Below are 24,436 nucleotides of genomic sequence, written 5' to 3'. Positions count from 1 at the left end.
CATTGCTCTTCTTCTGTCGTACATGGAGTGTGATGCAACTCTTCAGTCTCCCAGAATCTTTGAAGCTGCTGTTGGACTTCAATATCTGTCTTGGCAAAGCTTGACAATACCGGCCGCCGTGAGACTCCTGAAGGGCCTTCGCTAATTGTGTATCTTCTGGTTAAAACCCACCCGAGTTTGGTTTCTTGAAGAACGGATTGATTAACATCTTTGATGAGTCTGCCTGGCTGCTGAATGTATGGACAGATCTCAGCTACTAGAAGGATGTCGATCTTAGAGGGCTATAAAACTCAGGATCAGCTAAAACAATGTGTTGAGAAATATTCCATGTTGCAGAATCAATCATGTGACCCGGTAAGTCATCTGTTACCTTAGGAAGCACAAAACAATTTGCTGAATTTGTAAAGTCACTAGTGCATGAGCCAAGATCTACTGAAACACTGTACTTGGTTTCTGAAATGGTATCACCTATTCCCTGGACAGGCATTCTTAATAGCTTGGCACATGACTCTGACATAAAACAGGATTCGGAGCCTGAATCTAGTAGAGCTCTACATGTCTTCCAATTTCCATTCCTATCCTTAATTGTGATGCGTGCAGTGGATAAATAGGATGAGTTTACTTGGTTCCACGTTTAGTGAACAATAGCTACATACATGACTCTAATTGCAATGAAGTACTTAATTTTTCGGTGTTGCTTGACAGGCCCTGTTGTTGAGTAAAATGCAGAGATGTAGTGTGTGCATGTACTAGAGTATGATGCCATTTACCACAAGTGCGGCAGGCACCAGATTTACAAGCTTGTACCTTGTGATCTCCCCGTAAACAGTTGAAGCACAGATTGTTGCTTCTTACAAAGTCTCTACGCTCATTGACAGAAATACGTGCAAAGTTACGACACTCAGTGCGTGAGCTTTGTTGCAGTACGTGCACTGTGGCGTGGTTATCACATGACTTCTGGGTTTGAAGCTGCTTACGACTGGTGTTTGAGAGGGTTGGTTTTACAGGCAAACTAGAACTCACGTTGTCAACAGACTTGCATTTTGTTTCCAAGAAGTTGCAGGTATCTCTAAGAGTAGGGAATGTCTTGGGACTCAAAGTAGTTTTGTGCTCTCTACGAAATGACGCTTCCGTTTTTTCAAGAATTAGCTGTGAAACAATCAGATCATGTAAAGGTACATTTATCTAAAGCCTTGAGAGCGTTCAAATTACTCAAAGCTTGATTGAGTAGAGCACGGAGCTCATTCGCTGATGCCTTTTTCATCGTAGGTAAGTTCAATAGATTCTTAAGATGTGTGGATGCAATTAACCTCGGATTATTGTAGCGATTGCAAATTGTGTCGAAAGCCACGTTGAAATTGGAGCTAGTGACTGGGAGGTTTGCTATTAGTTTGTGTGCTTCGCCAGTTGGAGAACTCAGTAAGTAATGAAATCTTTGAATGTTGTCCAGCGATTCATTGTCAACTATAAGACCCATAAACATATCATAAAAGTGTCTAAATCCAGTTACATCACCAATGAAGTTTGGCAGTTTTATGGTAGGGAGTTTAATTTCCTTCTTTGTTTTCCCTTAACACGATGGACTGTCGCTATAACGAGAACTACTGGGGTCAGCAGCTTCGGTAGTTAATGCGATTAAACTATTCACTTTTGCTTCTGTGTCGAAGTACGTGGTTTCAAAGTGATCTCTGTCTTCAGCATGTTGTTGGAAATCCTCAAATATTTCTAGCCGTGATTGAACAGTTTCAAATTTGTCATGAATAATAGGCAGTTACCAGCACGCCAACTATTTAGCCATGGAGCCGGACGTATTGACAATGACAGATCACTATGGGAAGAGTGAGCTACAGAAAGAGGTGACGGGGGCAAACGTAAAAATGTTAACGGACATTCTCCACATCTTAGTGTTGAGGGCTGAGAAGAAATGGATGTCGAGGAACTCTCTATCTTTTGTGTTTTCATATTTGTCTTCATCTCCTCTTCCATTGCTCCTGTCATTGTGTACTTTCTTCTCCTTCTTTCGTTTTGGCCGATTATGGACCACGTTAATTCAAAATTCAAGTTTAGTTTCATATGTTTCTGGGCTTTCATAATCTTCGTCCAGTACTCTTTCATCCTTTCACTCTGCAATCTCCTCCTTTCTTCTGTCCATGGCGTTTGGGTACAGGATATAACTTTTTGTTGAAAACTCTTGGTGGTCTTGTTTCTAGACTTGCAAGCATCCCTGTTGCTGGTTTCTGTTCCATGTATTCCCATTTCTTCCAGGTCATTCTTCAGCTCCTGATACCAGCGCACCATAGTTTTCCTGGTCTCAAAATATCTTATTATTCCATCTTCCCGGATTCATTCCATAGATATGTTCGAAGAACATGGCTCTCCTCTTCTGGATGGTATCTGAGATGTTGACATATAATTCTTGGTTTCCTTTCTCTCTATATGATCCATCTTCTGTTCTTTGAGGCCCCAGTATCTTCCGCAGAATCTTTCTCTCTACTACGTCCAACTTCTTGACCGATCCTGTTTTTATCAGATTCATACATTCAGCAGCACATAAAGCCTCTGGGGGGATCACTGTAAGGTAGTGGCTGAGTTTTGCATTGATCGAGATCTTCTTCTTGTTGTAAGTGTTCATGGTTCATCTAGTTGATTCTGGATAACAGTGCCTTTCTTTCTGACAAGTTTCTGTGGCTGGCTCCAGGGCTAAATGGTTAGCGTGGTGGTCTTTGGCCCAGGGGGTCCTGGGTTCGATTCCCGGCTGAGTTGGAGATTTTAATCTTTCATTGATTAATTCCAATGGCTCGGGGGCTGGGGATGTGTGTGTGCCATCTTCAGCATTAGAATTCATTCTAGGTAGGTCTCCATCCTCACAGTTGCACAGGTTGCCTATACGGCATTAGCTCGAAAGACCTGCATCAGGCCTCTTTGGAGGCCACAGGCCATTATTATTACAGGTTATTGTCTTCCACTCTCCCAGATATTTGAATTTCTCCACTTTCTGAATCTTTTCTCTCTCAACTGTCATCCATCTGGATTCGGTTTTGATGTTGGTCGTGTATTCTGTCTTCCCGAAGGATATCTGTAGGCCTGCCTTACTTACTACTTCCTAGAATTGGACAATTTGGTTCCGTGCCACCTCTATTGACTCTGGCAGAACCACAGTGTCATCCGCAAACTCCTTTGTTCTTGCATTTCAATCTATACGGCCTATTCCTTGCATTTTATATGTTATGTCTTCCTTTCTTTCTGTTTATGACCGAGAGAGTTGGCTAGAGTTGACCTTGCTGTGAGCTTGCATTCAGGAGATCATAGACTCGAACCTTGCTGTCAGCACCCAGAAGATTTTCCATGGTTCCCCTTTTCTCACCAAACAAATACTGGGGCTGTATCTTAAGGCCATGGCCACTTCCTTCCCAATCCTATCCATATCATATCCCATTGTCATTATGAGAAGGATTTCTATATATGATTTTATTCATGAGTGAGATGACTGTCTGGAAGAGCTAATATATTGTATTCTTCTGTTGTGAATCAGAAACCATTGTGGGGAACCACGACAATGCAATCAGAGCAGTAGAATACTCTCAGGAAGTGAATGGAATTCTCACAGGCAGTTGGGATTCTACCACCAAACTATGGGATCCCAGAAGTCCACGTTGTGTAGGAACTTACACCCAACCTGACAAGGTACGTATTACAAGTTATAAATCTCATTGTTAGGTCTGTATTGAACAACAAATGCCTTACAGAAAGAATGTTTCTATATACATTACATGTTTTTTATTGATTTACATAAATAATGTTACATTATTACTATGTCTTAGTCGGGCTCTATAGCTAAATGGTTAGCATGCTGACCTCGGGTCCCGGGTTCGATTCCCGGCAGGGTCGGGAATTTTAACCATAATTGGTTAATTCCCCTGGCATGGGGACTGGGTGTATGTGTCGTCTTTATCATCATTTCATCCTCATCACGACGCGCAGGTCGCCTACAGATGTCAATTCAAAAGACCTGCACCTGGCGAGCCGAACATGTCCTCGAACACTCCCGGCACTGAAAGCCATACGCCATTTCATTTCATTTACTATGTCTTAAGCGGGACACGTTTCACCTATTTTTTTGGCATCTTCATTCGCTTTTCCTAATATCTAAGATCAAAATTGTTTGCTGGGATCCTGGGCTATGTTTAGGATAAAATGCTTAAAATAGTTCACCACATCAACACAGCAATTAAACCTGAGAGGACTTCTGCTATTAGTGAGACTCACAACCTGACTTTTAATGCCATTTATCATCATACTATTGCCTGCTGTCCATCTCTCAACATTGTCAAGGTCTTTTTGCATTTGTTCACAATATTGTAACTTATAACAATAATACAAGGTATAATAAAACCGTCTGCTTGGACCCAAAAATATTGTTGTATGGAGGATTGACTGTCCTTGGTTTACATCTCTTCAAATTGATTGTATTGTCTGTAGTGTGTTCAGATGCATAAACTTTAGGAGCTTTGCAAAGAGAAATATCTAAATACTAGAGAAATTACAGAAGCCAATAAAGAGAAGAATGGCTGTAGAATAAGAATCTGCATGTGAAGGTGAATGGACAAATATGAGAATAAGTTATGTTTATGTTTAAACAGGTGTACACCATGAGCTTGTGTGGAGAGAAATTTGTTGTGGGCACTGCAGGCAGAAAGGTGTATGTATGGGACCTGAGGAATATGGGATACGTCCATCAAAGGAGAGAGTCTAGTCTCAAGTATCAGACTCGATGTATCCGCTGTTTCCCCAACAAGCAGGTAAGGTTCATCAGTCTGTTATCATTAGAGACGAGAATTATAGGCACTAAAAACAGTTAAAATAGGCAGGCATATAGGCTCTTAAATTAGCCAAAATAGGCATGTAAATAGGCACTAACGTGTAAAATAGGCAATAAAATAGGCATGAAAAATACTTATAATTCAATAACACTCTCAATTACTATAAGATGAATTTACAACAAGCAACGTTTCAATTTTTTCGGGTAACAATCTTGTTCCCGTGTCGGGCAGAATGTATTGTACTGAGAGAAATCTCTTAACATCACAGGAAGTGATTGGACAAAACTTCAATGAAGCCACTTCATCTGGTATTAGTTCAACTGCTTCGTCTACCTCACCTTGTAGCACCCTGGCTACTTTTACCGTCGTTTTCCATCATGAATTCTGTTGCAGGACTCTTATGGAACTTTTTACTGACAGCGGCTACCTTCTCAGAGGTTCGGTCAAAATTTCTCCTGACTTCTTCCACAACCCTAAATGATTCCACTGGGGGAAAGCCACTCGTCTCCTACTCGGTGATTGCTCCCGGCAGCTTGTTGAAGTCTGAAGATGCTCCAGTTTATGCAAGGGGGATATTAGCTCCTACCATTGCAGTGCACAGGTCTATAGAAAATTGTTGTTGGTCACCCAGGTCAGGTGTCATGAAGACTATTTTCTGTTGCCTACAATAGATCCTGCATCATGTGTGCCCAAAAGGCTGCCACCCTCGTAGAAAATTAGAAAACCGCGTGATTTGAAATTGTCGTGGCATGCGCCCATAAACTTACTTTTTGTCACAATTTAGCAAACCTCTAGATGGGATGCTAGAGCTTATGCATCCCAGACTCTCTTTGCTTGTCCCCCCCTCTCAGCACAACGGGTACAAACCGGACCTCACCAATACAGACCAACGGTCTTTCCACTGGCCTGGTCTTGTAAAGATAGTCTTTGTAGCCTTGTTAAACACGCTGTGACATCGTCCAAGCCATGTCATCTTGTACGTATAGCTTCTGTGATATCGTCCTAGCTGCACCACATTCGATCTTCACCCTATGTTTCGCGAAAGCATAGCGGAAGCGGAACAGAGTTTACTAGAGCCTACACATAGCACTGGTGAAAGTTACTGACGATTTAAAAAAATTACAATTCAGTTGTAGTCCACTTCTGTGGTGTAGTAGTTAGCGTGATTAGCCGCCACCAACGTAGGCTCGGGTTTGGTTCCCGGCTCTGCCACGAAATTTGAAAAGTGGCACGAGGGCTGGAACGGGGTCCACTAAGCCTTGGGAGGTCAACTGATTAGAGGTGGGTTCGATTCCCACATCACCGGGCGAGTTGGCCGTGCGGTTAGGGCCGCGCAGCTGTGAGCTTGCATCTGCAAGATAGTGAGTTCGAATCCCACTGTCGGCAGCCATGAAGATAGTTTTCCGTGGTTTCCCATTTTCACACCAGCCAAATGCTGGGGCTGTACCTTAATTAAGGCCACGACCGCTTCCTTCAAACTCCTAGACCTTTCCTATCCCATCGTCCCCACAAGACCTATCTGTGTCGGTGCGACGTAAAGCCGCTAGCAAAAAAATAAAATTCCCACCTCAGTCATCCTCGAAGTGTTTTTCTGTTCTTTCCCACTTCTCCACAGGGAAATGCTGAGATGGTACCTAACTTAAAGACGTGGCCATTTCCTTCCCTCTTATTTGCCTGTCCCTTCCAATCTTCCCATGCCTTCACAAGGCCCCTGTTCAGCATAGAAGGCGAGGCTGTCTGGGAAAGGTACTGGTCCTCCTCCCCGGTTGTATTCCACAACCCAAAGTCTCATGCTCCAGGACACTGCCCTTGACACTGTAGAGGTGGGATCCTTCGCTGAGTCCGAGGAAAAAACCTACCCTGGAGGGTAAACAGATTAAGAAAGAAAGAAAGAAAGAAAGAAAGACAGAAATAAAATATTTCATTTGTAAATCTCTATTTTTGCGCCAACTGAATCCCAGTTCAAATTACCGATTTTTAATTTTCATCCACTCTGTGACAAGAGACCATCGGCGTTCTAACTCCTCGTTCAGTAATAAAATGATTATCTACATTTTAGTAGTATAAATAATTATTGAAAGTTCACGACTAATATAGCATTGCAACAAAATTAACTTTCCACAATAGTAAATTAATAGGCCTATAAATGCTACAATGAAATGCGATCGTAGTTCAGTTACAAAAAATGATAAAAGGAACAAACGAATTTACCAAGCTTGGCAGAAGACTACTTTTCCATCCGTAGTGAAATTGGGATCCCCTGTGATCCACCACTTCAGCCAGTAGGACTTCCGACGATTTTTCTTTGCAATTACATTTTTTCCGTCACACCGACACAGATAGGTGTTATGGAGACGATGGGATAGGAGAGGCCTAGGAGTGGGAAGGAAGCGACCATGGCCTTAATTAAGGTACAACCCCAGCATTTGCCTGGTGTGAACATGGGAAACCACAGAAAACCGTCTTCAGGGCTGCCGGCAGTGGGGCTCGAACCCACTATCTCCCGGATGCAAGTTCATAGCTGCGCCCCCCTGAGCGCACATCCAACTCGCCTGATGATTTTTCTTTGGGTATTGCCATAGACACCCATCTTCTTCACAATAAATCACAACACGTTTTGAAGATAAAGCGTGCGCGTACAACAGTTCACATCGAGAAGGAGGTATAAGGGTTCGACGTTGATTGGTTCTCGCATATTTGAAGGCTTCGAGGTCAAATTTTCCTTGTTTCCCCTGACGGAAATTTCCCTAGAACTATTTCTGGTGACTTCCAAGAATTCCCATTTTTGTTCGTGGGGTAAACAGATCTTGAGAAATGAGAAGATAATACTGTCGAGCGCATCAGTTACAACATAATGCACTGGAAGAAAACCAGCTTCTTTAAAATAGATTAAAAAGGCATCAAATAGGCATCGAATAGGCAATTATACTCCAAATAAGCACAAACCCCTGAAATAGGCATTTATAGGCACAATAAAACCAACTAAATTTAGCTTAAAGGAACCTGAAATGGATTTATATCTCAAAAACCTACATTTCTGAGCACAGGAATAAAATAGGCAAATAGGCAAATTCTCGTCTCTAGTTATCATTAATTGTAAGTGGACATGATATATACAGTGTATAATGTAATATATGGAACCCATGTCACCAGCAATTAGGAGCCACTAGAACTAGGAGTAATTTCTGAGTTAGTGCTCCAGTTCTGTTGTAGGAATGGTAGATATTTACAGGAGGTGCTCAAAATGGCCACCTGTGGCTTGAATACAAGCATGCAATAGTTATCTTGTAAAATCTCACACGCTTTGTAAATGTATTGGCTGTGTGAGGGATTTGCTAGCAGCCATCTTGCGTACGCTTGTATTTTGTATAACTGTTGGGTTCTTCAGTCTGTCAAAAGTAGTTTTGAATAAATAAATTCATAATGGACCTGAAAAAGAAAGAACATCAAGAAACATCATCTTCCATGAAATCACACTTAGAATATTTAGAAATGTATAAACCTGTATGTTTATTTCTGTTTAATTCCTTAAAAAATTTCAGTTTGGAACTCATCTTAATGAAGTCCTCTCCTAATTCTGTTACTATATGTTTCCTTTTTCAGGTAGTTTATACATTTATTTATTCAAAAGTCAGTACTTCAGCAGACTGAAGTACCTAACAGTTATGTACAGTAGAAGTCCGCTATAGCGAGTACGGCATATAACGAGAATTCCATTATAGTGACGACTTTTTTCTGTCCCTTCAAAATTCCTATATTAAACTGTGTATCATCCTTCGGTTACAGCGAGAACCACATCGCTGGCGCATCCGTTTTACGAGCGATTAAGGGCGCACGATTTTTCCGTTACCGATATTTATGCACCTCAGCGATGATATTGCATGCGATCGATTACCTTCGGCATCGTTTCCTCGCTATGTGCACTAGCGATTTCTCTCGTCGACATTCGAAGGCAATGTCGGAGTCGATTAGTAATATCCGTCGACAGCTGTTCCGTAAAGAAAATTCGAAATGAAAGAGAATATATTTTCGTAATAAATGCGTAAATAACGTGCCCAATAACGCTTGTTAACTCGTTAAAAATTAAGGCTGACTAAACGACCGCTTAATTTTGAGGCTAAATACTGCAATTAAGTAAGAATGGGATACACCTCGAGATATGGCAGAGTGCCTAATTGATTTCATAGGTTAGTTTGTATTTTGTCACATCTGGTTAAATTACGGATAGGCTATTATGAAAATTTATAGCGAGAAAGGTATAATTTCTCTACCGGCGGCTTGAAGTGTGTTTTCATCATACATATAGTACGGTTAAGTTAGGATTCATGACGCTGTTTGAATAAGAAATGTGAAACGTTTGCAACAAAATGCGATCGATCATCTTCGGTACGGTAGGCCTATAGTTTTTTCATTTTGTGCATTTGCGAGCTCTCTCGTTGACATTCAAAGGCTGTGTTGGAGTTGATTAGTAATAGCCATCGACTTCTATTCTCTAAAGAAAATTCAAAATGAAAGAGGATAACACGTTTTCATAATAAATGCGTAAATGACGTGGCCAATAGCAGTTGTTAACTCGTAAAAATACTGAATAAACAATATCTTAATTTTCATGTTATATACGGAAATTACGTAAGAATGTCATACACTTCAAGATATGGCAGAGTACATCACTGATTTTAGAGGATATTTCATATCTTCTCGCGTCTAGTTACGGCTATTTACATGTAAATTTTTCGCGAGGAGATTATTTCTCTACATGCGTTTCAAATGTTTTCATGATAGGCTACATATACGGTTAGGTTAGGTGATGCTGTTTGAAGAAGAAAGCTGAGGTGTTTGCCACAGAAATCTCTGGAGTGATACCGTATTTCTCCGAATCCAAGATATTTTTTCTCAGAATCTCATGCGAAAACTCAAGGGTTGTTGCATTCACGGCCTAACAGTAAGTTAATGGATACCACTGGCAACTAGCGCGGTAACCACGCTGCTTCTTTTCACACGCGCACAGAACTCATTGACAATAAAGGACCGCCTCTTTACTACACATCGCTACCAGTTTTACAGTGTACAGTGCCCGTGTGTTTCTCAAATCTGCAGAATGGCATCAAAACATACGAACCTTCGAATTCATAGAAAAGCCATGGCTACTCAGTGGCAGAGTCATAACGCGTCTATTGCACTTGACGCTTAGTAAAATTAAGGTTTATAGACAGCAGGAATATTTTCGTGATGGATAGTCGTATTGTAAAGATAGTGGAAAAGGTTTTGCCGGAAAATTTTACAATGGGTTCTAGTCGATATTATGATGCCAAGTTTAAGTTAATATTTATTAAGTCGATGATGAAATTGTGAGGTATGAGCACAAAAAACGTAAGGGCGGTTGGCCATACCGTGGCGCAGTAAACTCGTTCGTTGACTTTCAACGTTCGCGATTAGGCCTATACATCGCTAGCCGTTGAATTTGGCCGCACCGGACAAGCGAGACGTACGTGTAGCGGTAGCCGGTTATATCTGACGCTGCGAAAAAGTAACAGTTTTATAGACAGCAAGAATAGTTTCCTGATGGATCGTTGTATTGTAGAGACGCATAGAATAGGTATTGCCGGAAAATTTTCAATGAGTTCTCTTTGGTATTATGATATCAATGTTAAGTTAATGGTTCTTAAACCCGCGGAAATAAACAATAATTGTGCAGCCGCAAAAAAAAAAAAAAAAAAAAAGAATACGACGTGACGAAAGTCAATGTTCGGTGTCTAAATATAGTCTAAAATGCGTAGGCCTGTATGAATTTACAAACTTCTTTTTGAGCCTGATTTAAATTTTTTGAAGGAAAAAGTGGGTTCATCTTGGATTCGGAGAAATACGAAATTATATTTTTTCATAATGAAATTAAACATACACTTTCACGTAGTATCGGATTACGAAAAATAACAAACAAGTAAGCCGTAGTGTGGATAGCATCTGCGGAAACGCAAGTTTTGAACAAACTTATTGCCGTTTCATACCGATTTTAAAGTGCATGAAGGATTTTCCGACTTTTATACAAAAATCGGATATAACGACAATCCGTTATTGGGAGTAAATTTTTCGCTGTTATGAATTTTCGCTGTAACGGACTTCTACTGTATTAACTAAGTTGAAATTGAAAACAAATGGCTTCCACTATAACTAACTTGTATTTTCTTCTGTGTGTTCTCTATTCAACTGAATACTACACTTTCCAATTGATTACGTAATACACAAGCAACAGTCACACACACATTCTGATACAATTCTCTGAAGCAACCAACTGCTGCGCTAGCTTTCCACACTGCGGTTGGGGAAGCAGGAGTCTACTCTTGGTTGAATGAAGTGGATGAGAGCAACTGCTGCTTGCCGATAACGTGATTTCCAAAGGCTGCACCAATTTATCATGGTCCCACACATCGCTAAAGGAGCGCTTTAATTTAACACATTAACTTCGGACTGAGATTACGAGAAAACGGAAGTTTAACATTTACAAAAGTATCTTGTCGCAAATTTTCGTTATAGTGGGATGTGTGATGGTAATTTATGTGAAATCTATTCCTTAAAAATGGACTTTTCCTTATGTCAGGGTTCGTTAGAAGGGGATTTAAATAACATTGTGCTTATGGCAATTTGGCTGGGCCTGACGAAAATCGTCATTAAAAGCGGGCACGTTACTAACTTTTCACTGATTGCTAAAATGCAGCATCTTGCTTTTTAAATCATATCATCAGCTGCTATAAATAAAAATATAGTTTGAATTTTTTTCTTTTCTTTAAAAAAACTCATAACATATACCAGTGCCAGGAATGTGCTTCACTTTGTTGTTTAGATCTAACACTGAATTGTGGTTCTTCTCAGGGTTATGTGCTGAGTAGCATAGAAGGACGAGTTGCTGTAGAATACCTTGACACCAGCCCTGAAGTGCAAAAGAAGAAGTATGCATTCAAATGCCATCGCATTAAAGAAGGAGGAATTGAGAACATTTACCCGGTGAATGCAATAAGGTAGGTAGACAATTCTTACACTGATATTGACCTTTTTTCCTTTTCCAAAGTACCATATCAGGGCCTGCTGACGTTGGCGATCACTGTGTCAAATGTTGTGCAATCTCTTGCTGGATGGAAAAGTCTTTCAACACTGTGAATTCCAGTCCATTCTTTGATGTTTCCAAGCCAGGATGTTCGTCTTCTCTCGACACCTCTTTGACCATGTATTTAGTCTTGTACAATCAGATAACTGTCATTTCTGAGGATGTGGCCAAGGTAATAAATCTTACGGCGCTTATTGTTCAAATGAGTTCCCGACTTCCCTCTGCTGTTGTGGGTACTTCTTGGTTCATTAGTTGAGCAACCCACGAAATCCTGAGCATCCTCTGGTGGGTCTGGCTTCAAAGGCTTCCAAGTGTTTCACTGATATGTTCTTGAGAGTCCATGTTTCCACCCCATATAGCAAGACTGACCATGTCACCACCTTTGTCCAAGTTTTAAATTTAGTTACTCCTTATGCAAGAAAGATATCGGTTTTGTAAATATTTTTTGTGTTTCATTTCTTTCTCAGAATAAAGTTGTTCAGTGACTATGGCACCCAGATATTTGAAAGTGGTTGCCCTCTCAATCTGTTGGTTGTTTATTTGTTAGATTGCCTCAGCATTGGTATGTTTGATGAAGATTATGAACTTGGCCTTGTTTGCATTTATTTTTAGTCCCATTTCCTCACTTATTCTACTAATATTGAAATTTGTTTCAAAATATTGTCCATTTGTTTTACTTCATGCTCCTCTTCTTCCTACATACTACAAAGTCTGTTAAAAAATTAATAAAACTTTTATGCAACATTTATTTTTTTCTATACGACTTTTTTTTTCCAAATTCGTTGCCTTCAAAGTACCATTCCTCTCTTGTAAATCAACTGCTGCTAATATTTCTTCTATTATTTGAATTTGTATGCATTGTGTTGTTTGTAGATGATCTACTAATATGGGGAAACAGTGAGAGTGAAGTGCAGGAGCAGCTAAATGTATGGGAGGATGTTGTGTCATCTTATGGAATAAAGTTCTCAGCCTAAAAGAGTGAAGTGCTGGTAACGACATGAACCAAGAACCGAGTGTATAGGAGGGGAGCAGTTGAAAGGAGCTGAAAGATTTAAATACCTGGAAAGTGTAATTGAAGAAAATGGAGGAAACAGGATGGAAATCACTGAAAGAGGAAGGTGTGCAAATGGATTCCTTAAAAGTGTGGGATTGATATGGAACAGGGTTGTACCACAAAGATGTAAAGGAATTTTCTACAAGACTTGCTCTGGGCTGATTCTGACGTATGGATCAGAAACGTAGGTGATGAAGGAGAGGGATAAAATTAGAATACAAGCAGTGGAAATGAAGTTTCAAAGGTGTCGAGTAGGTTTAACAAGAATGAACAGAGTAAGAAATGAGAGAGTTTGGGAAATGATAAATGAAGTACCCCTACAGGGAAATATAGAAAAATCAAGGCTACAGTGGGATGGACATGTTAAGAGAATGGGAGAAGAAAGGATACCAAGAAAGATGTTAGAATGGAGTTGAAGGGAAGTTTTTTTCAATTTTGCTTTGCATCGCACCGACACAGATAGATCTTATGGCGACGATGGGATAGGGAAGGGCTAGGAGTAGGAAGGAAGCAGCCGTGGCCTTGCCTTAATTTATTAAGGTACAGCCCCAGCATTTGCCTGGTTTGAAATTGGGAAACCACAGAAAACCATCTTCAGGGCTGCCGACGGTGGGGTTCGAACCCATTATCTCCCGGATGCAAGCTCACAGCTGTGCACCCCTAATCGCACGGCAAACTCACCCGGTGAGGGGAAGGTGGCTTAGAGGAAGAGCGAGGGATAGATGGCTGAAAGGTGTAAAGAGAAGCGTTAAGGCAAGAGGAGGGAACTGGACGACAGGGACAGAAGAGAAATGGTGGACGGACAGAAAACGATGTAGAGGCTTATGTTCCAAGCAGAACCAGCCTGTGATTGAAAACTGCTCCAGATGATGATGATGATGAGGATCATGTATTGTGTGAAATTTGATTCAGATTGCCATCAGGAAGGGCATCTGGCTGTGAAAACATGTCCGATAGTTGCACGGATAGGTCTTATGGTGACGATGGGATAGGCAAAGGCTTGGAGTGGGAAGGAAGCGGCAGTGCCCTTAATTGAGGTATAGCCCCAGCATTTGCCTGGTGTGAAAATGGGAAACCATGAAAAACCATCTTCAGGGCTGTCGACAGTGGGGTTCGAACCTACTACCTCCCGAATACTGGATACTGGCTGCACGTAAGCGACTGCAGTTATCGAGCTCGGTGGACTAAGGGGCATACATACATACATGTAATAAAATGTTTAGATTTGATAGATATTGAAAATGAGTATCTCAGTTACATTTTTCTATTTCTTCTCCTTTTGAATTTGGCCATGAAAGGTCCACATAAAGTAATCCATTGCATTTATTTGTGTTATTTAATTCCTGCTCTTTTTTTTTTTTTTTTGCTCACTAGTAGTTCTTCAGTCTTTCGCTTTGTTGTTTCCTCCACTCTTCCGTCCAGATGTAACATTTTTCTTGCTCTCTGTCTGCCGGAAATCCATAAAATCTTATATTAACCTTCTAAAAGTTTTTCTGTACTTATCCCCATTTCTTCCACGTCTGCCTTTGTCCTTTGAATCCACAGATTGCCATTTTCACTCCTCTAAACGTGTTTAAAATTTTTTTTGGTGAGTCTGTCATCGACCATCCTCCTTATTGTGGCCCAAAAATTTAACTCTCCTTTTTCTGATTGTATCCTATATCTTTTCACTTTCTTTGCTGTTATAGAGAACTCAGACAGGCTTTCCTTTCTCTGTTTTCATGGTCCCCAAGTTTTTCTCAGAATCGCCCTTTCCTTTTTCTCTCTCTCTTCCTTTTCTCCTGGTTTTATGATGAACCATTAATAGAGACTTCCATATTTGTTACTGTATTTCTCAGTCATTTTATTTTGTTGGAGAGGGAATTAATTGTCTTTGGGTATATAGTTTTCACACAGGATATAACACCTTTGCAACTGGAGGTTCTGATGGCTATGTGAACATCTGGGATGGTTTTAACAAGAAACGACTGTGCCAATTCCACCGCTACTCAGCTTCTATATCATCCTTGTGCTTCAGTCATGACGGTGGGTACACTGTATTAGTTTTACAGTACATGTTCTCTGTATTTATTATAATGGTCTTTAATCATTTGTGTTGTTATTATGTAATACTAGCTTCTACCCGCAGGCATGCTGTACAAGTTGTGTTGAATGAATGGAAAAACAGTGTAAATATCTTGGCCAAAGCGAGTTGAAAACAGTAAATTTTTGTTATTGAGATTGATGCTTTCACGGCCCTTTATAATAGACGTGATAATATAGCTTTTGGGCTTTTAGCATGTCAAGAAAACAAGGTGAAATTCTTTATGTTTTGCAGAGAACTTTGCTTGTCGTTTTTGGAAGAAAATCTTGTCTGTTCACAATGAAGAAAATAACGGTTCGAATTTGAGAATACCTTACCGTTGCTCTGTTGTAAGAGGTACTCTTCTTCGTCACCAGATGGCTCACTGTATAAGAAAAATATACAATTGGTCCACCTTAGTCAATACACAGGTGTGTCTTGAAATTTTTTTAAAGAAATATCATGCAATAGGTACATGTTTTGGCCACTTTGGTCCTTGTTCTTCCGCCTTAAAAATAAAACATAAAGTTAATAAAATATAACATTGAAAATAAGTCCTTATAAAATGTTAATCTTGAAATATCTTATCGTCAAAAATATACCTATGAAACATCACAGAGGAACATGTAAAGCTCTCATTCTTGAAGTCACTACGTATGACATGACTTGAGAAGAGTGACAGTAGTTATACAGTAGAGGTCCGCTGTAGCGAGTACGGCATTAATAAGAACCCCTTTATAATGTCAGTTTTTGTCTGTCCCTTCAAAATTCCTATATTACACTGTGTATTATCTTTTGATTACAGCGAGGGCCCTATCACTGACACACCCGTTATTACTGTGCATGATTTTTTCCATTACTGATATTTATGCATCCAGCAATTACATAACATGCGATCCATCATCTTCGGTATCATTTCCTCGCTATGTCCACTAGCAAGCTCTCTCATCACTTTGAAGGCGATGTTGGAGTCGATTAGTAATACCCGTCGACTGCTGTTCCGTAAAGAAAATCAGAAATGAAAGAGGAGAACATGTTTTTGTAATAAATAGATAAATAACATGGTCAATAGCAGTTGTTAACTCATTAAAAATAAAGGCTGAAGTAAACTATAGCTTAATTTAAATGCTAAATACTGCAATTAAGTAAGAATGGGATACACTTCAAGATATGGCAGATTGCATCATTGAGTTCAGAGGTTAGTTTAAATTTTCTCACTTCTGATTAAATTTCGGAAAGGCTATTCCCATGTAAATTTGTAGCAAGCAGGTTATTCACGTGCACTTGAAATATGTTTTCATGACACATAAATGGTTGGGTTAGGTGACGCTGTTTGAAGAAGAAAACTGAAACGTTTGCCACAGAGGCCTCTGGAGTGATACCATACTATAATTTTTTCAGATTTCGAAAAATAACAAGTGAGTAAGCCTTAGCGAAAACGCAAGTTTTGAACAACTGATTGCCGTCTCATACCAATTGTAATGTGTGTGGGGTTTTCCCTGAGTTTTACAAAAAAATTGGATATAGCAGCAAGCCGCTATAGCGAGTAAATTTTTTACCATTATGAATTCTCGCTATAACGGACTTCTACTGTATATATCAAGATTCCTGTCCTTTTCCTTATCTCTTCATTTCTAATTCTATCCTTTCTGGTCTTGCCCTCGATACCTCTTAGGAATTTCATCTCCGTTGCCTATATTCTACTCTCCTCTCCCCCAAGCCATTGAAATTAACCAACGAAGGTTAAAATCCCCGACCCGGCCGGGAATCGAACCCGGGATCCTCTGAACTGAAGACCAGTATGCTGACCATTCAGCCAACGAGTCGGACAAGGTGGGTGTAAGAAAACGTGGAAGACCCGAATGGATCTCAGCTGACACCTGGCAGAAGGTTGAAAGAAGGAGAGAACTTAAGAGGAGCTTTAGATATGAAAAAGCCGGGCTGAATGGGTCAGACGGTTAAGGCGCTGGCCTTCTAACCCCAACTTGGCAGGTTCGATCCTGGCTCAGTCCGGTGGTATTTGAAGGTGCTCAAATACGACAGCCCCGTGTCGGTAGATTTACTGGCACGTAAAAGAACTCCTGCGGGACTAACTTCCGGCACCTCGGCGTCTCCGAAGACCTTTAAAAAAAAAGTAGTTAGTGGGACGTAAAGCAAATAACATTATTATTATTATTATTATTATTATTATTATTATTAGATATGATAAGCGAAACTTTGTAGAGCAACTAACAGACAGAGTTGAAGCAGTGGCAGTGACTGGCAATTTGAAGGACAAATAAATGTCATGTAGAAATACAATTAGGGAAATGAAAACAAATATGTTGTCAATATGGTAAACAAGAGCTTGATATTTAAAGTAATAAGTTGCTCCATTGAAAAGTTACATAAAAATGAGAGAGAGCTAGTTGCTTTACGTCGCACTGACACAGATAGGTCTTATTGCGACGATGGGACAGGAAAGGGCTAGGAGTTGGAAGGAAGCGGCCGTGGCCTTAATTAAGGTACAGCCCCAGCATTTGCCTGGTGTGAAAATGGGAAACCACGGAAAACCATCTTCAGGGCTGCCGACAGTGGGGTTCGAACCTACTATCTCCCGAATACTGGATACTGGCCGCACTTAAGCGACTACATAAAAATGAGGAAAAGAAAGGAAAGAATAGGAAATAAAAAAAGTGGAGAATAATTAAGTGGAAGGGGAAGAGTAAATTTAAAATGAAACAAATGTCACTCACTTCCCGTGGTGTGTTGAAAAATGTAAAACAAATGAATGTTGCAAAATATGAACTGCCAAGCAGGTCAGCTGTTAACTGTGGGAAGGGGAGAAGAGGAAATCGAGGGAGGGAGAACTTTATCTGAAAATTTACGAAAGACAGGGTAAGTTGTTACTTTTTACGTTTATCAAGAAGAATTTTCAATGCCTCGGAAAGAACGTTAGCCTATTCAGGAATCCCATTTAAATTCAAAGTAGGGTTAACACTTTGATCTAAATCAGTGGTTCCCAACCTTTTGTGGTCCATCTCCTCTTTTCTGGAGGTTGACTAACACCTATTGCCCCCTTTTCATTTTCATTGTATTACTAATTTTAATTTGAAGTATAGTGTAAATAATAAAACAGTTTTATTATTTTAAACAATTTTACTATCGTATATAAAAACAACCAAATGAGTTTTATTCAGTCACTCTTAAATAAAATAGAAAAGTTAAAATGTACATTTTTACAGAGGTTTTTAAGAACAAAGAAATGAAATAATAAAATAAGATCATTGACGTACATTTAAGAAACAGGAGTACATGTTTTCATTTTTAAATTGGAATCTGGAAAAATTGAAAAAGGTGACGGTTAAAATTTGAAAAAAAAAAAATGAAAGTTTGAAAACTTTGTTATTGTTTTATTTTACTTTTTCCATGGCTGCCTTGTGCTTGCTGCTTTTCAGTTAAAGCTTGAATATCCGGCTTTATATTTGTCATGTTCAAGCGCAAGTCTCCTTTGAGGCATATGCCCAACTTATTTCCTTGTTTTGTGAGGAGCTGGACAACAGAACGAAATCCTTTTTCAACTAAATATGTTGACAGGAACGAGATGAGAAGTGGTTCAGGTTTTCCCCACAGTTATGGATAAGTGTCCATAAGCTTCACTCAGGCTGACTTGTAACCGCTCTGCTTGAAAACAATGTTCGCCTCACAGTCATACTTCAGATCCAGAAACTCTGTCTGTAAAGAGTTATCAAGCTTATCCACCGCTTCAAACGAGATCTAGAATCCAATCCGGAATTTGTAACTTGGTCAAATCTTCAAATCTTGATTCCATGTCAGTTTTTAACTGGTCAAGGTAATCAGTAAAAATTTGGATTTTGCCTTCTGGGAGTTCAGGGGTCTCAGCTGACGATGAACGCCTTTTGAGGGTCGGAAACTGAATCAGCTCTTTACGGCCAATATTTACCTTGTGAATATCAAACTTGGCGATGAATGATAAAATAATTCCTTTGGCCTTGATAAGGTTCATCTTGTTTCCTTATATTGCCTTCGTTGATTTTTTTTCAAAAATATTTATAAAGTACGCAAGTTACAACTTGCGCTGCTTCAAATTCTCAAATTCTCACTTAAAACAGGTTCAGGCGTATCGAGAAACTCAGTAACCGTGTCAAATAATTCGAAACGGCGCAAACAGTTTCCTTTGGAAAGCCACCTCACAGTCGTATGTAGAAGCAAACGTTCGAATTCCTCATCATTTTTTTGGCAAAATTGTCCGAACAGACAGTCATTGAGGGAATTAGCTTTGATATTGTTGACACCAGTAATAACCAGTTGTAGGGTTTCATGCAGGACACCACTCAATTTTTTCACAGCTAAATGTTGACGATGAATGACACATTGAATAACGATGACCTCTGGCACTTCTTCCTTAAGGTGGGCTAGAAACCCTGCATAACGACCTAACATGGCAGGAGCAGCGTCTGTTGCACAAACGCTCACGTTTGTTAGGGGAATTTCCTTTTCCTCAAAATAATCTTGAACCACTTTGAAAATCGACGATCCCTTCGCATCAGTGATCAAAGTTGTAACAAACAACATTTCCACGGTAATTTCCTTTTGTTCATTGATAAACCACACATAAGCTAATAAAATTGCTTTGTTATCAATCACAGTTGATTCATCAATCTGCAATGCAAATTTATTTTTTCAACCTATTGGTCAGTTTGCATTCAACGTCCGTGGCCATTTCGTCATTTCGCCTGGCACCAGTATTCTTGCTCAAAGGAATCGATTGATTACTAGGGCCCTTACCTAGCATGATTTCAACATTTTTTTGGTAGCCGGTGAAACAAGAGTTTCGCCTATTGTGTGAGGTTTAACACATTTAGCGATCAGTAAGAAGCAAGAAGACCTTTGTCAAGATCAGTTGCTCATTTTTTTAAATAACTCACTCATATTAGGCCATTTATCAGCTTTAGCTTTGAGGTGTTGAAAATAACTTTCTTTACTCACTTTATCACTGTGTATTCTTGATAAATGATCCTTCATTCGTGAAGGCTACATGGCTTCATTACTAGTAATGTTTTATTGCACAAAAGACAGTGTGGAAACTGTACATTTTGCGGTAACATGATAAAACCGAATTTTGAATACTCAGCTGAGTATTGACGACATTTCTTCTTTTTTGAATCCATTGTGCATGAACTTCTACACTTCAAAACAAACGCACAAAAACAGAAAAGGTGTGCACAAAAAATTGATGGTGAGGCATACAAAGGCTAGTTAAGACTGAAGACAAATGTAGATCAGTGGCAAGTGTTTTTTGATGGCAGGAGGGGGAGGGGATTGAGTCACCAGTCGGCCGCACTGAGCAACAACAGGTGGGGACTGTGGAGAATGGTGAGTGCAGTGAACTCGCCGGCTGAGAATAGCCTGTGACTCGTGCTATATGGCAACTTCTATTGTATAGTACTATTTTAATTTTTTCTCCTTTGAATACTCATCGCCCTCAAATCGCCCCCCAGTTATTTATTGCCCCCCTGATAACCAAAATCGCCCATTTGGGGGCGATTGCCCCCAGGTTGGGAACCACTGATCTAAATGAATTAAAATGCTTTTGTAGATGTTAAGTAATTTGCCTTTATTTTCTCTGTGAAGAATCAGTAAATCATTGTCAATGGATGTACTGTCAGTTGTTGATGAAAATCAGATATATGTTCGCTCATAGCTGAAAATGTGTCGAACAGAATAATAATTGTGAACAATTTTTGACCCAGTAGTTTGAGGAACTTCATTACTTCAAGATTGCCACAAGGTTACTTTGAAATCCCCAGAAAAGAGAACAGAATCAAATCGACTAGTCACTATGAGCAGAGTCACTGGCAAGAAAAGAGGTGCTGATATAGGCAGCGACCATCATATTGTGTTGTCTACCATTAGGCTGAAAGCTGCTGCTGTGAAGAGGGTTACGAATAGAAGAAGAAGAAGAAGAAGAAGAAGAAGAAGAAGAAGAAGAAGAAGAAGAAGAAGAAGAAGAAGAAGAAACGACGTCGGTGATGGTGGTGGTGGTGGTGGTGGTGGTTTAGTGTAGTCAAGTTAAAATTGGCTGAAGTAGAAGGCCGCTTCATGATCTCACTCAAGAATTGTTTCGAAGTCCTACCAGCCAATGTCACAAGAAATGAAAATTGGGCTTCGGTTAAGAAGGTTGTCACCGACTCCTGTGAATCTGAACTTGGGTATTATAATAATAACAACAAAACAATAATACAAACAAAATAATACAACCAAATGAGAGAAGAGTATGGGTAGAATACAGGTAGTGGAGATGATATTCCTAAGAGGTATCAAGGGCAAGACCAGAAAGGATAGAATTAGAAATGAAGAGATAAGGAAAAGGACAGGGATCTTGAAACTTCAAGACAGGATAGAAACAACAAAGCTTAAGTGGTATGGGTATATGATGAGAATGGGAGAAGAGAGAGTGCCCCAAAAAAAAGTTTTTTCAGAGAAGTTAACAGGGAAGAGACCCCAAAAGAGGTGGACAGATTCAGTGTGGGAGTGCATAGAGAAGAGGGGAGGAAAACCAGAAACTGTACTTTAAAAAGGAGAAGAATGGTGGAGAGACTGGCAGCAATGGAGGTCCTTGATTCACAACCCGACCCGGGAAGCTGGAAACGGGAAATGAAGATGATGATGAATAATTTTGTGTGGCTATTTCTAGCCGGGTGCAGCCCTTCTAAGGCAGACCCTCCTATGAGGGTGGGCGGCATCTGCCATGTGTAGGTAACTGCGTGTTATTTTGGTGGAGGACAGTGTTATGTGTGGTGTGTGAGTTGTAGGGATGTAGGGGACAGCACAAACACCCAGCCCCCGAGCCATTGGAATTAACCAATGAAGTTTAAAATCCCCGACCCGGCCGGGAATCGAACCCGGGACCCTCTGAACTGAAGGCCAGTACACTGACCATTCAGCCAATGAGTCGGACAAGGTGGGTATTAAAAACCTGGAAGACCCAAATGGATCTCGGCTGACACCTGGCAGAAGGTTGAAAGAAGGAGAGAACTGAAGAGGAGCTTTAGATATAAGTGAAACTTCATAGAGCAACTAACAGACCGAGCTGAAGCAGTGGCAGTGACTGGCAATTTGAAGGAGCTGTACTCCTTCACTAAGCAGCTCAACAGGACGAAAGACAGGAAAGACAAAAATCGCAGCATTTTCGCGTCCAAGGCAGAATAGCTTGCCAGGTGTAGGTGACATTTCTCAGAAGGTTCTCAACCACCTTGCAGGAAGAGGTGACGAAGGTGGTGATGAATAGGGCCATCTTAATCTCCACCCTGCCACTGTTGAAGACTGAAATCATCACTCATCCAATAACTGAAGAGTGGAAAAGCTCCAGACATCAACAACATTCCTACGACAGCATTGTAGCTGATCCTCAACGGACACCGGCAATAAGTGAAAGAGCCTAAGTAAGGCCAGTGAAAGTAAATGACTTGTTCTAGCCCATACAAGAAGATGTGTTTCCATGATGATGTGATGTTTTGTGGCCCCTGGAAAGGCCTAGTGCAGGTCTTTCTAGCTGACGCCAGGGATGACCTGTGAATAGAGCATGGGTGGGTTTGATGATGAGGAGGAGGAGGAGGTAGGGGGAGAGTGAAAACATGTGTTGGCACATTGCCTACTCCTATCAAGTGAACACTAGATCATTCCACTAGTGGATCTAGTATTCTTTTGTAATTATCGTAATTGAAGTGGGAAATCAAGGAAGTCCATTTTTTGGATGGCTGATAGTGTCATTTTAACACTAGAACCGTGGTGATCTGCATGCCCCCTAGAACTGCGGCTGGGTCTCTCATGACCCACCTCTCCTTTTTGTTATTATTAATGACTGGATGGGGATGTGGTACATGCGCCTGATATGTTATTGGAAATTTAATGCACATAGGGTATTTTGATGTAGAATATTGAGAATACGAGTAAGATAATGTAGATAATAGGATTGCCCCACTTTGCTGACCACAATGAGTCCAGTTCTAAGCCCTTAGGTCATTTGGCACCGCAAATTTTCAGTATAGCAAGAAAGGCTGCTCAATTTTTAGAGACCAATCATCTGACATCAGTGCTTCTGTCTCAGTACGTCACAATATGTTTCAAAATCTTGGCCATGATTGTAAGTCGCCAAGCACTTATGCAAGTCTAATTCTCATTACCTTTAGTATGTGCAGTAGGTATGATCTTTAAACACATTTTGAGCCCCACATCTACCAGCTGTAACATCACCTATTACGCCAACTTTCCAGATTGTGCTGCTTGGAGATACAAATTTTGTACCTGCTAGAAGGTGAATCAGGCTCTCAACAAAGAACCTGCCTCGTTTCATTGATGATGCATCCTCTCTGTTGTCAAATTGCGCCATTTCTTGACCGTTAGCGATGGCCTCCTCTTCTTGTGAGAGAACTGAACAGTGCTGTTGGCCATGCCTCCTTTGATGACCACAAGAAGTCCCTGGCATGGCAAGTCCTGATGAGATACAAAGATGAAGTTTGTTTTAGTTTTTCTGTGTGAAAATAATCTTTACACCAATTAAAAATGCATGTGCTGTACAAACATAATAGCCTAAATATAAATATCACAGTGATAAAGGATCTGTAAATACTTTTAGGCCTGAACAAAATAATATGGCACCAATAATATATACCTAGGTGTACCATAAGTTTGGAAACGCATACCTGCTTTATCAGGATTTAGTACAGCTGTAAGTGGCATGGCAGCATAATTTTCTGATGACAAATCTGAAGGTATGAGTTGTGATCCTTCATCAGACGAAAATTCTAAGGGTTCCCATTCAGATTGCTTATCAGAAATATCATTTATGGCATCAATAATATTTTGCTCTGTAGTCAGACGTAATGTGCGTCCATTCTGAACTATTCACACAATATTTACACGCCGATACTGAAGAACTGACAACCTATTGCACTTAAAGATAAAAATTTCATTGTTCCGTATTGAAATTATTGATGTTAAAAATTAAATAATTGAAAAGGAGGTTCAACCTATTCAATACTTAAAAGAAAGAAATGCAGTAATCACATTCCTATTTAAATGGGACCGGTTTCGACCTTAGTCCAGGTCATCATCAGCCATGAAAACATGTACAATGTTTATGAATATTGGAGGTCAGTTTCACACTCTGATAGGCACAAAGACACGACACCACATTCTGTCATGCACAAAGTCACAACACTATCAACTAATATACGAAGATCAAAAATAACTTGAAGTCGCAGACGAATAGATTTGTAGTAGAAAGCCGCCAGCTCCTGGTGATCAGAATGTGCCGCGCTGATCACCAGGAGCTGGCGGCTTTCTACTACAAATCTATTCGTCTGCGACTTCAAGTTATTTTTGATCTTCGTATATTA

General features: G+C 40.1%; 1 protein-coding gene across 7 annotated transcripts in view; it reads left to right on the top strand.

The window, feature by feature from the left end:
- Positions 1-24,436, top strand: part of Bub3 (mitotic checkpoint protein Bub3) — an 85,649-nt gene that overhangs the window by 48,415 nt on the left and 12,798 nt on the right. For all 7 annotated transcript variants that reach the window (XM_067146373.2, XM_067146355.2, XM_067146365.2 and 4 more), the window contains 4 exons: positions 3,533-3,684; positions 4,641-4,799; positions 11,688-11,833; positions 14,859-14,998. In XM_067146373.2, the coding sequence (XP_067002474.1) occupies positions 3,533-3,684; positions 4,641-4,799; positions 11,688-11,833; positions 14,859-14,998 (597 nt within the window). The remainder of the gene's footprint in view (positions 1-3,532; positions 3,685-4,640; positions 4,800-11,687; positions 11,834-14,858; positions 14,999-24,436) is intronic.

Source organism: Anabrus simplex, chromosome 1, assembly GCF_040414725.1.
Source record: "Anabrus simplex isolate iqAnaSimp1 chromosome 1, ASM4041472v1, whole genome shotgun sequence".
Classification (NCBI taxonomy): domain Eukaryota; kingdom Metazoa; phylum Arthropoda; class Insecta; order Orthoptera; family Tettigoniidae; genus Anabrus; species Anabrus simplex.
The sequence above is the reverse complement of the archived record's forward strand: the minus strand, read 5'-3'. Positions and strand labels throughout refer to the sequence as shown.